General features: G+C 33.9%; 2 protein-coding genes and 1 long non-coding RNA gene across 4 annotated transcripts; 1 reads left to right on the plus strand and 2 right to left on the minus strand.

The window, feature by feature from the left end:
* Positions 1-874: 874 nt before the first annotated feature.
* Positions 875-3,011, minus strand: LOC131648970 (uncharacterized). 2 transcript variants are annotated; one of them, XR_009298190.1, is made up of 6 exons: positions 2,739-3,011; positions 2,310-2,405; positions 1,866-1,965; positions 1,503-1,568; positions 1,350-1,401; positions 875-1,044 (listed from the first exon to the last, which is right to left on the minus strand). It is a non-coding gene; the product is annotated as an uncharacterized LOC131648970 (long non-coding RNA). The 2 variants fall into 2 exon arrangements; XR_009298189.1 differs by lacking the exon at positions 2,739-3,011 and having other exon boundaries at positions 2,310-2,670.
* Positions 3,012-3,708: 697 nt separating this feature from the next.
* Positions 3,709-5,941, plus strand: LOC131648968 (glutathione S-transferase L3-like). The gene is made up of 10 exons (XM_058918708.1): positions 3,709-4,040; positions 4,139-4,210; positions 4,314-4,374; positions 4,489-4,575; positions 4,675-4,773; positions 4,859-4,958; positions 5,055-5,131; positions 5,238-5,345; positions 5,446-5,526; positions 5,651-5,941. Exons 1-10 carry the CDS (start codon positions 3,769-3,771, stop codon positions 5,660-5,662), a joined length of 969 nt encoding a protein of 322 aa, XP_058774691.1. The 5' UTR covers positions 3,709-3,768; the 3' UTR covers positions 5,663-5,941.
* LOC131648969 (CDP-diacylglycerol--glycerol-3-phosphate 3-phosphatidyltransferase 2-like) lies at positions 5,656-9,091 on the minus strand. Its single transcript, XM_058918709.1, has 8 exons — positions 8,637-9,091; positions 8,454-8,551; positions 8,305-8,355; positions 8,053-8,166; positions 7,100-7,156; positions 6,922-7,007; positions 6,669-6,785; positions 5,656-5,791 (listed from the first exon to the last, which is right to left on the minus strand). The coding sequence occupies exons 1-8, from the start codon at positions 8,971-8,973 to the stop codon at positions 5,788-5,790; spliced, it is 864 nt and encodes a 287-aa protein (XP_058774692.1). The 5' UTR covers positions 8,974-9,091; the 3' UTR covers positions 5,656-5,787.
* Between the last annotated feature and the right edge of the window lie 3,503 nt (positions 9,092-12,594).

A 12,594-nucleotide genomic window follows, 5' to 3' on the forward strand; every position in this document is an offset into this window, starting at 1 on the left:
GCATAATATGATGAATAACATTTATTAAGTGTATCTATATTTTTTTTTAAATTATCGAAATAGATTAAAAAAAATAAAAGCACAAGTATTGCTATTAGTACTCCAATAAACATGATCGGAGCCACAAAATAGAAGTAATGAACCACACAATTTTTTTTCATATTCCTTTTTTATTGATGATTTAACCACTTTCTGTAATATTATCTTGTATCAATAAAATTAACTTACAATATTATCTTTTGTAATCGAATACAAAAAGTAGAAGTAGATGAAGGATGTGATGGAAGTATTGAAAGGAAGAGTGTTTGGAGGGGTTTGAGAGAAGAGACATATGAAGGATGTGATAGAAGAAGGTTGAGTAAAAGATAGTCAATTGGGCAGAAAAATCATATGCAAAAAGAGAGTGATTAGACGTTTGCTTTTTCCAAAATGTAAAAGGAGACATTGTTTAAATTCAAGACGAATAAAAAAACTAATAAAGGCAAAACAATAGATAAAGAACATAAGGTTGATATGAAAGAAGATGAATTTAATAATAATAATAATAACTGTGAGAAAAAAAAGTAAGGGGTATGATGTAGCACAAAGCATTCTGCATTGCATTAACCGATTCTTTTATATTCATCACTTCTTCAAGAATTCTTTCAATCTTCAATAATAATTTAACTTCTTTTCAAGATTATATTCTCTTTCAATCTTCAATATCATCTTAACAAATGTTGTATCTTAAATTAAAAATAATTTTAAATTAAAAGTAATTTTCAATTTGCATTATGCATCACCACCTTCCATTATAATTTTTCTTAAAAGTAAAACAAATGTTATTTCAATGTCATTCTTACATAAATAAAAAATATTCATCATTAAATATATCTTATATAACATAAACAAATTTGTATATTATTAATCAAAATTAAATTAGTATTATAAAAAAGATTATGAAAAATTAATGACATTTAAGTGTATTTAATTTCAACAAATATTTTTACTCATCAATATCCTTCATTAATATTTCTCTCCATCAATATTCTTCCACAACTTGTTCTGCAGTTCAAATTTATTAAATGTAGTTAGTGAATAGAATGACACACAAGATTAGAGGACATATTTGGCTTTCTAACACACGGTTTTTTGTGAAAAAATTATAAAATTTCAAAAACAAAAAAAAGGTATAATCTCACATTATTAAACAAAATTAGAACTTCCAAATCACATTCCAATCTCACATGAACTCATTTAGATTTAAAACAACATGAATAAAAAAACAAAGAAAAATTAAAAATTAAAACTAAAAAGCATGACTAAAAAATGCAGAATAATTAAAAAAAAAAAGTGAGAAATCTTCTTACCATTGATTTCTTGGATTTTCTTCTTCCTCAGAACAACTTTCTAAATATAGTCCTACATTAAAACCAGAGTTTTTTTTAAGATATGCAATAGAATAAAATCATCAGATAAATATGCACTATAAAAAAATGATGAAAATATACAATTAATCTTACATCAAAATAAGAGCTTTATTTTTTGTAGGTATCAGTATGTACCTTTGTGTTGTTGCTTCTTATTTCCTGAAGAAAAAAAAAAGACAATGAGATATCAATTTATTCTTATTCTTTAGGTCCCAGTAGCGACAAAATTTATCCAATAATTTGTTAATATTAATTTAAGAAAACTTGGTTGAATTGAAATCAATTTTAAAAATCAAACAAATAATGATTTGTGTAGGATACATTTCATGAAATAGTTCAATCAAAAATCTGATATTCAATGATGTAGAATATTTAAATTTCTTTACAAATCATAAAGCTAGCAGTTGATCTTAAAGTGGCAACTCATGTATAATAAAAATTAAAAAAATAACAAACCTGCTTTTTTTAGCAGGCAGAACATAAGTAATAGCATGTGGACACTTTAGCAATTTCAACAGCTCCCCATAAATTCTATCAAGCTACAATATTTTATCACCTGAACATCAACCACAACAACCACAACACTTTATGTTACGATACTAAGTTTCTCCCAAAACTCATTTTTCATAACAATCCATTAATCATTAAAAAAAAGAGAAGAAGTTTCATGATCAAGAGCTTGATTTCATGCTTGGAGATTTTGATTTTAGATCTGGAGGCTTCAATTTCAGATCTAATGATTTCAGTTTCAAATCTGGTGGTTTCCAAATACTCGTTTAGAAAAAGATTTGTGAATACACAGAGTGGAAGTGTCTGCAAGGAAGAATCTATCTAAGCAACTCATGGTCCAAAATACTCGTTCAAAAAAAGATTTATGAATAAATTCCGATTTAGATATACCTTTGTTTATCTATTTGTTCATCTGCATCTTCTATTGCACAAACCCTAAGAAATCTTGAACATTTTCTTTGCATCCAAGCAGTGCTTTTGTAAAATCTGAAACAAACACATGATAATAGTTAATAAATCAAAAAACATTTAGAAGAATACGACCTTAACAAATTGTAAGGCCATGTAATCAAAGTCTGCAAGATGAAGATGACAGACAAAGAGAAAGTAGACATTAATGTGAAATTAGAAGAATGAAGAGAAAGTAGAAAGAGAAAGAAGGAGAAAGTGAAAAAAAAAAGATAGTAGCCTGGTGGAAGAAGAAAATAACGTAAAAGAAGAAGAAAAAGAGGATTGGTGAGAGAGAGAAAGAAAAAAATAATCTGGAAAGAGGAAGAAAGAGAGATGAGAGAGAGAAAGAAAAGAAATAAATGGTAAAACCTAAAAGAAGGAAGGCTGGAGAAGCTATCCACGTGGAGCGCTAGTGAGCAAGCAGAGCAATTTTGGTATTTCCAGACCCATAAACTTTCTTATATTGTAGATTATGAGATTTTCTTTGTAGACCCCTTTGTCCTTTTGCTCACCCGTAGCAAAATTCTCATAATGCAGCTTTGTTTCGGAAATGAATCTCCGAAGACCACTTTTTATGAAGAAAAAAATTAGTTTCAGAGATTCACTTCCGAAACACCTTTTTTTTTTTGAAAAAAATTGACTTTAGAGATATATTTCTGAAATAAAGTTATTTTCCAGAAAAAATGGTGTTTCGGAAGTGTTGCACCCCAATTTCTGACCACTGAGATACAATTCTTGCTTTCCAATGCGTGATTGTGAATTCTACAAATGACGGTAAAACGCCACAAATCATCAATGTTTCGCGTCACGTGCTACTTAAACGGACAACCGCACTTTCTCGATCCCGTGTCTTCGTGATTTAACACACGGTTGGTTGGCACATACTTTCCACCCCTTTTGCAATTCAATACGACAAAAGCTTTGTGCCTATTAGTTCCATGGTCGGACCTTAAAATGACAACGTCAAATCCAAGTTTAGTTGCGGCGCTTCGAACCCAATCAAGCAATTGTTCCCGAAAAGCGAAGCTCGTATCATTCGTAAATTTTTGCCGAACATTCAACGCAACGATCTTCGATTTAACATCATTAACCGCCTCTTTATCGACGTCCATCCCTTCCGGAACTTGTGAGTCATCGGCGACAATGAATGCACCATATCTAACATATGCAAAAATAGAAAAAAGGTGTTAAAACTATTTTTTTTCTGCCAGACCTTATTTCGGAAGTACATTTCCAAAATCTCTTAGGTAGCTTTATTTCGGAAATATCTCACAATGTAAAAAAAAGTAAAAATAGAAATCTAGAGACAGTGTCATGGCCACACGTTCATAAAAAAAGGATGTGAACATAAAAGAGAGTGTGAAACCTGAAATAGTGAAATAGAGTAAGGAAGAGAGTGATGAACATTCATCATCATATAGGAATCATGACTATATCATCATCATCTTTGCCAACAAATAATAAAAGCATTTTCTCAGTTTCAACAAGGCCACACTTTCTTGTTCCTTCTTCTTTTTCTCTTCCTTTCATTTCCACATCAACTTTCATCCATTTCCATAACCATCCACGTATTAATAAGCTCCACCTTCGACGACGACGGTTTAATTCTGTTACAAAAACATGTGTGGTTCCATTGCCAACAACAATAGCCATGTCGACAACAACTGAATGGTATATGTTTTTTTTATATATATTTCTTCCTAACCAAACTTGTTTTGTTCTTGTTATTGTTATCTTTGTTTTATATGTTTATTATGGTTACTGGTTAGGGTTCAACAAGATCTTCCACCACCACTTACTTCAACTTCACCTCCACCTTCCTTATTTGATGGAACTACCAGGTTTCTTTCTTATCTTCTTTTTCACCTACCTATCAAACATATACAAATCAAATTAATGTCGTGTTTTGAACCATTAATTCTTGTGGCTATGATTGAACTCAAGATTGTATATCTCCTACAAATGTCCCTATGCACAGCGTGTATGGATCACCCGTAACACTAAGGTTAGTTCTCCTATATGTAGCACCGACTCTTCTGAAAAAAGATGTGTCTGTATCAATATTGACACCGACACTTGTGATAGTAATAGTAATAAGATCTCTATATTTTGGAAGCAGGGATTGCAGGACAAGATACAGTTGGTTCCAATTGATTTACAAGACAGACCTTCCTGGTATAAGGACAAACTCTACCCACCAAACAAGGTCCATACAATATTTATCCTTCTTTCTTATATATTTCTTGAGAAAAATGAAACATTACCATATTCTAAATAGTGTTTTTTGATGTATTTCCAAGTTTAGGTTCCATCTCTTGAACACAACAATGAAGTTAGAGGAGAGAGTCTTGATCTGATTAAATATATTGATACTCACTTTGAAGGACCCTCCCTTTTTCCTACTGTAAGATACATTTTTATCTTCACTTTTGATGTTTATTTGAGGTTCAAAATGTAAACTAAAAAGGTTTACTTTCTCTGATAAATAGGATTCTCCTGATAAGGAATTTGCTGAAGAAATTCTATCTTACACAGATACCTTTTACAAGACAGTTGTTTCTTCTTTTAAAGGAGATGTAACTGAGGCTGGTAAATTGACACTTTCTTTCTTCAATGTTGACATATAAATAGAGAAATAGTAAAATGAATGTGAAAATTTGAATTTGATGTTGCTTGCTTCATTAGACACTGCTTTTGATTACCTTGAGAATGTTCTCTCCAAGTATGATAATGGACCTTTCTTCCTTGGCCAATTCAGTTTGGTGAGTATACTTACCTGCTTGATTTGTAGCAATGGAAATGCATATTGTACATTGCTGGTGTATTTTCAGATTGAATTGAAATTGTCAAGAGTTTCTAATATTTCAGGTGGATATAGCATATGCTCCTTTTATAGAAAGATTTCAACCTTTTCTAATGGATGTGAAAAACTATGACATTACATTGGGCAGGCCTAAACTGGCAGCATGGATTGAGGTAGATCATACAGTAAAATCTTATTTATTTATGCATGATGTAAAATATTTGTTGAACACCTCATAAGAATGTAAAATAAAGAATAAAAATTGTGCTACAGGGGATAAACAACATTGAAGGCTACAAAATAACTCGTTCTGATCCCAAGGAGCTTATTGAAAGCTACAAGAAGCGCTTCCAGGTATAATAAGGCTGAACTCTACTTACTTTACTTAACTAAATAGAGTACATTGTTTGAATTCACAATGCCACTTATAATTGCTGCTGCTATGAATCTGTGATCCTTGATCCATTCTTATCTGCAGGCAAATCCATGAATCCAATGTTTGGCGTCACAGTGCGAGTCAAGAGTACCAAGATTGATCAGAAAATCAGTGTCAAATGCACTATATCCATGGAATCATGCGCCAAGTGCCCATCACTAGAGATATTGATTAGTATGTCATCTGAAAAATGCCATAAAATGAACCAAGATTAGGGTATATGAAGATGGCTGTGAGACTTGCATTAACATTTATCATCTTGAGCCCGGATTTATATACCGAGTTACTATACTGAGGCATTTCCCTGAATAAATGAAAGTCTCTTTGGAATAATTATTTAAATTTATCTATTATCATACACACTTGTGAGAAATAGTTCACATGCCGGCATTTAAATGATAAGTTTTTTATGTTGTAAATACTAAATCAAACTAATTATCCAAACATAACCTAAATGAAAAGAAACAAGTACAACTTCCTTATTTCCACATTATCTAGTATGCTTGATGTCAGAAAGTTTTCGAATTATAGTTTGTTCAAATAAAACTTATCTACTCATTCGATCAACACTGCTCTATGCATACTGTAGCTGCAAGAGCACATGTAAAACAGACATACATACTAACCATAAGTATACATTGAAATTTAACTGGTGTTGTGGTTATACTTGTACATAATGAATAAAAAAAATAACAGAAGAAAGGTAACTGAAAAGTAAACTAGGGTCGTATAATAAATCCTGTTTAGAATTTTTCTCAGGTGGCAAGTTTCAGAAACTCCAAAATCTAGTTGCCTTCTTCATTTCTTTCTTTCATTTCTTTCTTTCTTTCATTTTATGACTTAGAATGACAAGACAAAAAATGTGAGCGGATGATTTTCAGGAGTAGGAGAAATGGTGCCGCCATCTAGTTAGACGTTGTGCAGAATAAATATTACATTTACATGCCACCAAAAATGCAGCTCCCTTTCGTGACGTCGGTAGTATGGTAACCTACAGGAGAATTGGAGCCGCAAAAAATTGGATATATATGTGAAATATATGGAGCGTCAAGCATGCTACCTCAACAACACTTTCCAAATTTTCCTCATATATACAACCAATGACCATAAAGCAAGCCCTGCTGAAGTATAAAGCAAAGCAACACCAGACCCCACTACAAAAGCAGTTTCTCCATGACTGAAAAGAAAAATACAGAAAATCCTATAAGCTCATGCTCATTTAGGGAATGAGTTTTTCACATAAATTTCTTTTCATAGAATCGCTAAACTAATTAATAGTTAGAGTATCCTCAAAATACAAAGTAAGCTTATACCTTGAGTCCCGGGTGGCGAGGAGGATGGCTAACGCAGTCATCTGCGTGGCTGTTTTCCACTTCCCCAAGTTATTTACAGCAACAGCCTAATATACCAAGTTTCATGATGTAAGCTCATAGCTTTGTGCTAATACCATCTAGTTTATTCAATTTCAAGTGTACAGAAGATGAAACAAACCTCTAAAAGTTTACTATCCTGGGAAGCGGCCCATTCCCTGACAGCAGACATGGTAATCTATATGACAAGTCATGGGAAAAATATTATAAGGTATCTGATTTGGTCACTAATGCAAAATGAATATATCAGAACAAAGTATGATGTCTCAAAAGCATAAGGAAAATACATGAGTATGGGTAATTTACCATATAAATATGGATCTCAGTGAGTCAAACAATTAAGCTTTTGGATAATTATTATCTACTAGTTAAGCATAATAGACATGCCAAAGCAAAATACAATTACAGGTATATACACAAGATGCAAACAAAATGTCATTCCTAATTAATCTATCGCAGATTTCACTCCCAGAGCACCGTAGATTAAAACAATAGATCATCAAATGCTTGAAAAACAACTATTTGAGATCCAAACAAGGAAAATATGAATTCTCATATCCCACACACAAGAAAACTGATTACCTAACCCACCTTTACTTTGGCCCAGTTCATTTAGTAGGGTGAAAAATAACATCATTAGTAATTCTTATTCTTTGACTGTTAAACTGAACACCAGTTTCACTGTCATGGTAAGTTGGTGCAATAAGAGTTCATTGATTTGTACACATAGACACATTACAGACAAAACATCATCAACAACAACAACAACCAAGTCTTATCCCACTAAGCGGGGTCGGCTACATGATCAATTTTCGACATAATGTTTTATCCAGGACCATGCTTCTATCCAAATCGTTAATCTCAAGATCTTCCTTAATTATAAACAAAACATATGATCAAAGTACAAAATATGAAAATGGCAGAGATAAAGAAAAAAAATAATACAAAATAATTAAGATGCGTGAATTTAGTGATACGTGAAGAATGGCCTTCACACGGCTCCCAACTTCCCGGAGATGTAAAGAAGAGCTTATCAAAAAAGCGTGCATTAGAAATCAGATAAGTATTCATTACCTCTCTACCAATGATGGCAATCGCAGGTATGGGTAGTAACCAGGGTGCTTGTGCAAACAAACCAACCTCCAAAGGTCTAGTACATAATAAAACCAATGTGGCAGCAACCATAAGCTGCATTGAGTAGAACACATGCATGTTTAAACATTATCAGTTTCAATACAAATTTTCTACTTTTCGATTCCTTAATAACATGTGCCTTTAGGTACAAGCAATTGCAATTCATCAAAAGTTAAAGAATGGAGGAATTACCTTGTCAGCTACAGGATCTAAGAATGCACCAAATGAAGATTTTAAATTCATCTACATTGCAAATAACAAATTTAGTAAAAGAAAAAAAAGTGATAAAAATTAAATGTAGGGTTAGTAAATGGTGTTTGAAATGAAATGAATTGAATAACCTTGCGAGCAATGTAACCATCAAGCCAATCAGTAACAGAAGCAGCAATGAAGATTGTGGTAGTAGCCACTGTTCCTCGCCAACCATCCATATAGAAAGCTACACACATGCATTTTTATAAACAAAAACGAATGAAAATGAAAATTTAAAATGTTGGAGTGAGCGGAATAGGGGGAACGCTTACTGGCAACAAGAAGCGGCACGGCGGCGACACGGCCGAGGGTCAGAATGGTGGGCAGAGTGAGCAATTTGGAAGATTCCGGTTGCTCTGGTTGTGGTGGAACGGTTGAAACTAGGGCTTTTCCGGAAACCCCAAAATTGGCGGAGAAAGAGGGGGGTTTATTGGAAATTGGGAATTTGGTTGCGGAGGGGGTGTATCGGAAGCGTTTGTGTTGGTGGAAGCTTCTGGAAGTGATGGAGTTTGAGAATGAGAGGAAGAGGGGTTTTGCGGCGGCGGTGGCGGTGGTTGTGGGTGAACGGACGTAGATAGAAGCGGTTGCGCTCAGTTTAAGAGCCGACATCGTCGATCACTAATAACAACAATCAGATTGTTTGTTTCAAAATTTCCTTAATATTATATCACGGAACACACCATCACACTATAGGAAAATGGAAATTTGGCACCCACTTGAAATCACTTTTTTTTCTCCCAACAAAATTTGTATTATTTTTTCTCCCAACAAAATTTGTGAAAAATTTAAAACTAAACCTGTTGGTAGGGCTGTTATCGGCTCAGTCCGGTCTGAATATTTGCTATCTCGAGAATCGGATTGAAATAGTAATGAGTAAATTCGGATTGGATCGAATTAGTGATGGACCATTTTTTTAGATCAAAATTGGATCGTTACTTCGGATATCCGACAAAAGTATCCAATAAATATCTAATATAATATTCATTTTTGGTATCGGATAAAAAAATTATTCATTCTCGGACCGAGTAACATTTCAGCCGATCCATTAGTCTGGTTCCAATGAACCGGTTCTCGGGTAGTTTTCTGATTCCATAGGTCCAATAACAGCCCTACCTGTTGGGCTTAAATACGGTCTTTTAGTTTTCTTATTTTGATTTTTAAATTTTTTTTTTAAAAAATAGCTTTTAAGTTTTAGTTTTTTTATCTCCTTTATAATTATATACTTGACATGTTAATTTATGATGTGTTTAACTTCAATTTGTGAGTGTTAATGCTGATTGGCAAGGAAAAACTTATAATATGTATCTTACAATTATGTTCGCAGGAGAAGAATGTGGAATCATTTGTTGAATTTCAGAAGAAAATTTGGAGAAGATGATTGGTGTTTAGGGGATGACTTTAACACCGTTTGTGAGAAGGAGGAGCGTATTGGTATAAATGCAGGGTACAAACACAAAGATTATAAGGATTTCAAATCCTTTATAAAAGGTATGGAGCTTAATGACGTGCCTTATGTTGGGGGCAAACTCACTTGGTTTAAAGGTCCAAGTAACGATATAAGCAAATTTGACAGATTTTTACTTATGGAGAACATCATTATCAGAGGGAAGATTTCGGGGCAATGGTGGGAAGACGGGATATTTTTTATCACTATCCCATTTGGTTGAACCCGTGTGTTAAGGATCGGGGGCCCAAACTATTTAGATTTAATAATTGTTGGCTCAAGCATAAAGATTTTGGTAAGTTCGTTGAGGAAGAATGGAAGATGCTTAAGTTGGTGGGGAGAGGTGACTTCAGATTCAAAGAGAAGTTAAAGTTGTTGAAGGATAAGGTGAAGTGATGAAATAAAGTGATTTTTGGTTAGGTCGATCGTAATGTTGGCAAGGCGCTTAAGGAGTTGAACGATTGTGATGCTTTACTTGTTTTACAACAAGGAGGGTATGGTACCAGTTTAGTTGAAGAGAGAGCTAAGGGGTTAGAAGTTATGTGGAAAAACTTGAATATAAAGGAAGGTCTATTAAGACGAAAGTCGAGACAATTGTGGTTGGTGGAAGGAGATTCAATCTCTAGGTTCTTTCATAATTCTGTTAAGGACATATATAGGAAGAACCACTTTTCTGTTTTGGAAACTCCTCATGGTAAGGTGGAAGGAGTGTAAGATGTAAAGGAGGCGGTTAGGGGCCATTATGTTTGGAAACTCCTCTTTGGGAATATAGGCATGTATGTTTGGTAGGTTGTATGTATAAAATCTGGGCAAAATTATTGGCTGCAAGATTGGAGAAGGTTATTGGAAAACTGATCTTTGTTAAACAGTCAGCTTTCGTTTTGGGCAGAAATATTTTAGATGGTGTTTTGGTGGTTAATGAGATTCTAGATTTGGAAAATAGAGAGAAGAGGAGTTGTATGGTTCTTAAAGGTCGATTATGAGAAAGCGTATGATTTCGTGAGTTGGAATTACTTGAGATTTTGCATGGACAGGATGGGGTTTGGATCTAAATGGACGATGTGGATGGAGGCGTGTGTGTTTAGCAGCTCAATGTCGGTTTTAGTTAATGGAAGTGCAACAAAGGACTTTTGTGTTGAAAGGGGTTTGCTTCAAGGCGATCCCCTATCGCCTTTTCTTTTTGTGATAGCTATAGAGGGGTTAACCGTCCAATGAACAAGGCAGTGGATGCGGGGGGATTTTCAGATTTTTTGTATTAGTGATGATATCTCATTTGATATGTTACAATTTGCCGACGACACTGTCATTTTGGGAGATGGAATAATGGAGAACTTATGGGGTTTGAAAGCTATTTTGAGAGGTTAGGAAATGGTTTCGGGGTTAAAAGTTAATTTCTTTAAGAGTGAGATATTCGATATTAATCTAAGTGATAAGAGTTTGTTCATGACTGCCTCCTTTCTATATTGTTGTATTGACATTGTTCCGTTCAATGGGTGTGAGAATTTGTGACAGCCCGAGGAAATTTCATATGTGGAAGGATGTGGTCAATAATGTTACAAATAGACTGGCTCCTTGGAACAATAAACTTTTGTCCTTGGGTGGCAAGGTAGTTTTGATCAACTATGTGTTGAACTCAATTTCTATTTACTCTTTATCCTTTTATAAAGCTCCAATTAAAGTTCTGAAAGAAATCAAAAGGATTCAAGCTAATTTATTGTGGGGAGGTTCGGATTCAAAGAGGACAATTCATTGGATAAGTTGGAAAAATGTTTGCAAACTCAAGGAGGATGGAGGTCTAGGTATTAAGAACCTTGAACTTTTCAATGCGGCTTTGTTAAGCAAATGGAATTGGTAAATTTTGATTGAAAAGAATGTGATTTGGAGTGGTATTATGCGCCTTAGATACCAATATCCGGCCTTGAAGAGTATATTGAAAGAAACAAGTATTCCTAGTAAATCTTTGAGATGGATAATGCTAGTTGTTACAATAATATCTTATAGATTCAATGTAAATGGAGAATACACTAGTATTAGACAAGCTAGTCGAGGCCTAAGGCAAGGATACCATATCTCCCCCCTCTTATTTGTAATTGTCATGGAGTATCTTAGCAGGTCAACGAATCATCTGAAGAACAATCTTGAATTCAATTACAATTCAAAATGTGAAAAGTTGAACATCACTTGTTTGATCTTTGCTGATGATTTGTTGTTGTTTGCTATAGGAGATATTAAATCCATTGAGCTTATGATGGAGAAACTTTGTAGCTTTTCTAAGTCAATCGGCCTGGAGATTAACCCTGATAAGTTTAAAATATACTTTGGTGTAGTGGATGAAAAAAACTAAAGAGGACATCAAGTAATTAACTTGTTTCAGTAAAGGAGTATTGCCCTTTAGGTATCTTGGGGTGCCATTAACTAGTAAAAAGCTATCCATTAAGTATTACATGCCTCTGATTGAGAATTGTTAGTAGGGTAACTTATTGGAGTGCTAAGCTTCTAGTGCAGTTCATTCGAAGTGTGAACTTTGCTATAACAAACTTTTGGATGCAATGTCTTCCATTGCCTAAAAAAATAGTCTAGAAGATGAATGCAATTTGCAAGAGTTTTATGTGGAGTTGTGGAAAGAATGTGAGCATAAAGTCTCCTATTGCTTGGAAGCAGATTTGCAATCCTAAGAATCAGGGTGGTTTAAACATTATCTCGATTGAAACTTGATAAAGATGTTGTGGAATCTGAACGGGAAAGCTGACTATCATTGGATCAAATGGATCCACACGTACTACTTA

The sequence above is a fragment of the Vicia villosa genome, linkage group LG2 (assembly GCF_029867415.1).
Source record: "Vicia villosa cultivar HV-30 ecotype Madison, WI linkage group LG2, Vvil1.0, whole genome shotgun sequence".
Taxonomy (NCBI): domain Eukaryota; kingdom Viridiplantae; phylum Streptophyta; class Magnoliopsida; order Fabales; family Fabaceae; genus Vicia; species Vicia villosa.

Bases quoted from the DNA above. Each gene is read 5' to 3' on its own strand.
- LOC131648968 (XM_058918708.1), top strand. From the start codon at position 3,769: ATGAACATTCATCATCATATAGGAATCATGACTATATCATCATCATCT. The intron at 4,211-4,313 runs GTTTCTTTCTTA...ATTGAACTCAAG, and splicing joins TTATTTGATGGAACTACCAG to ATTGTATATCTCCTACAAAT. The intron at 4,375-4,488 runs GTTAGTTCTCCT...TTTTGGAAGCAG, and splicing joins GGATCACCCGTAACACTAAG to GGATTGCAGGACAAGATACA.
- LOC131648969 (XM_058918709.1), bottom strand. From the start codon at position 8,973: ATGTCGGCTCTTAAACTGAGCGCAACCGCTTCTATCTACGTCCGTTCA. The intron at 8,552-8,636 runs GTAAGCGTTCCC...GCATGTGTGTAG, and splicing joins CGTGCCGCTTCTTGTTGCCA to CTTTCTATATGGATGGTTGG. The intron at 8,356-8,453 runs GTTATTCAATTC...TTTGCAATGTAG, and splicing joins ATGGTTACATTGCTCGCAAG to ATGAATTTAAAATCTTCATT.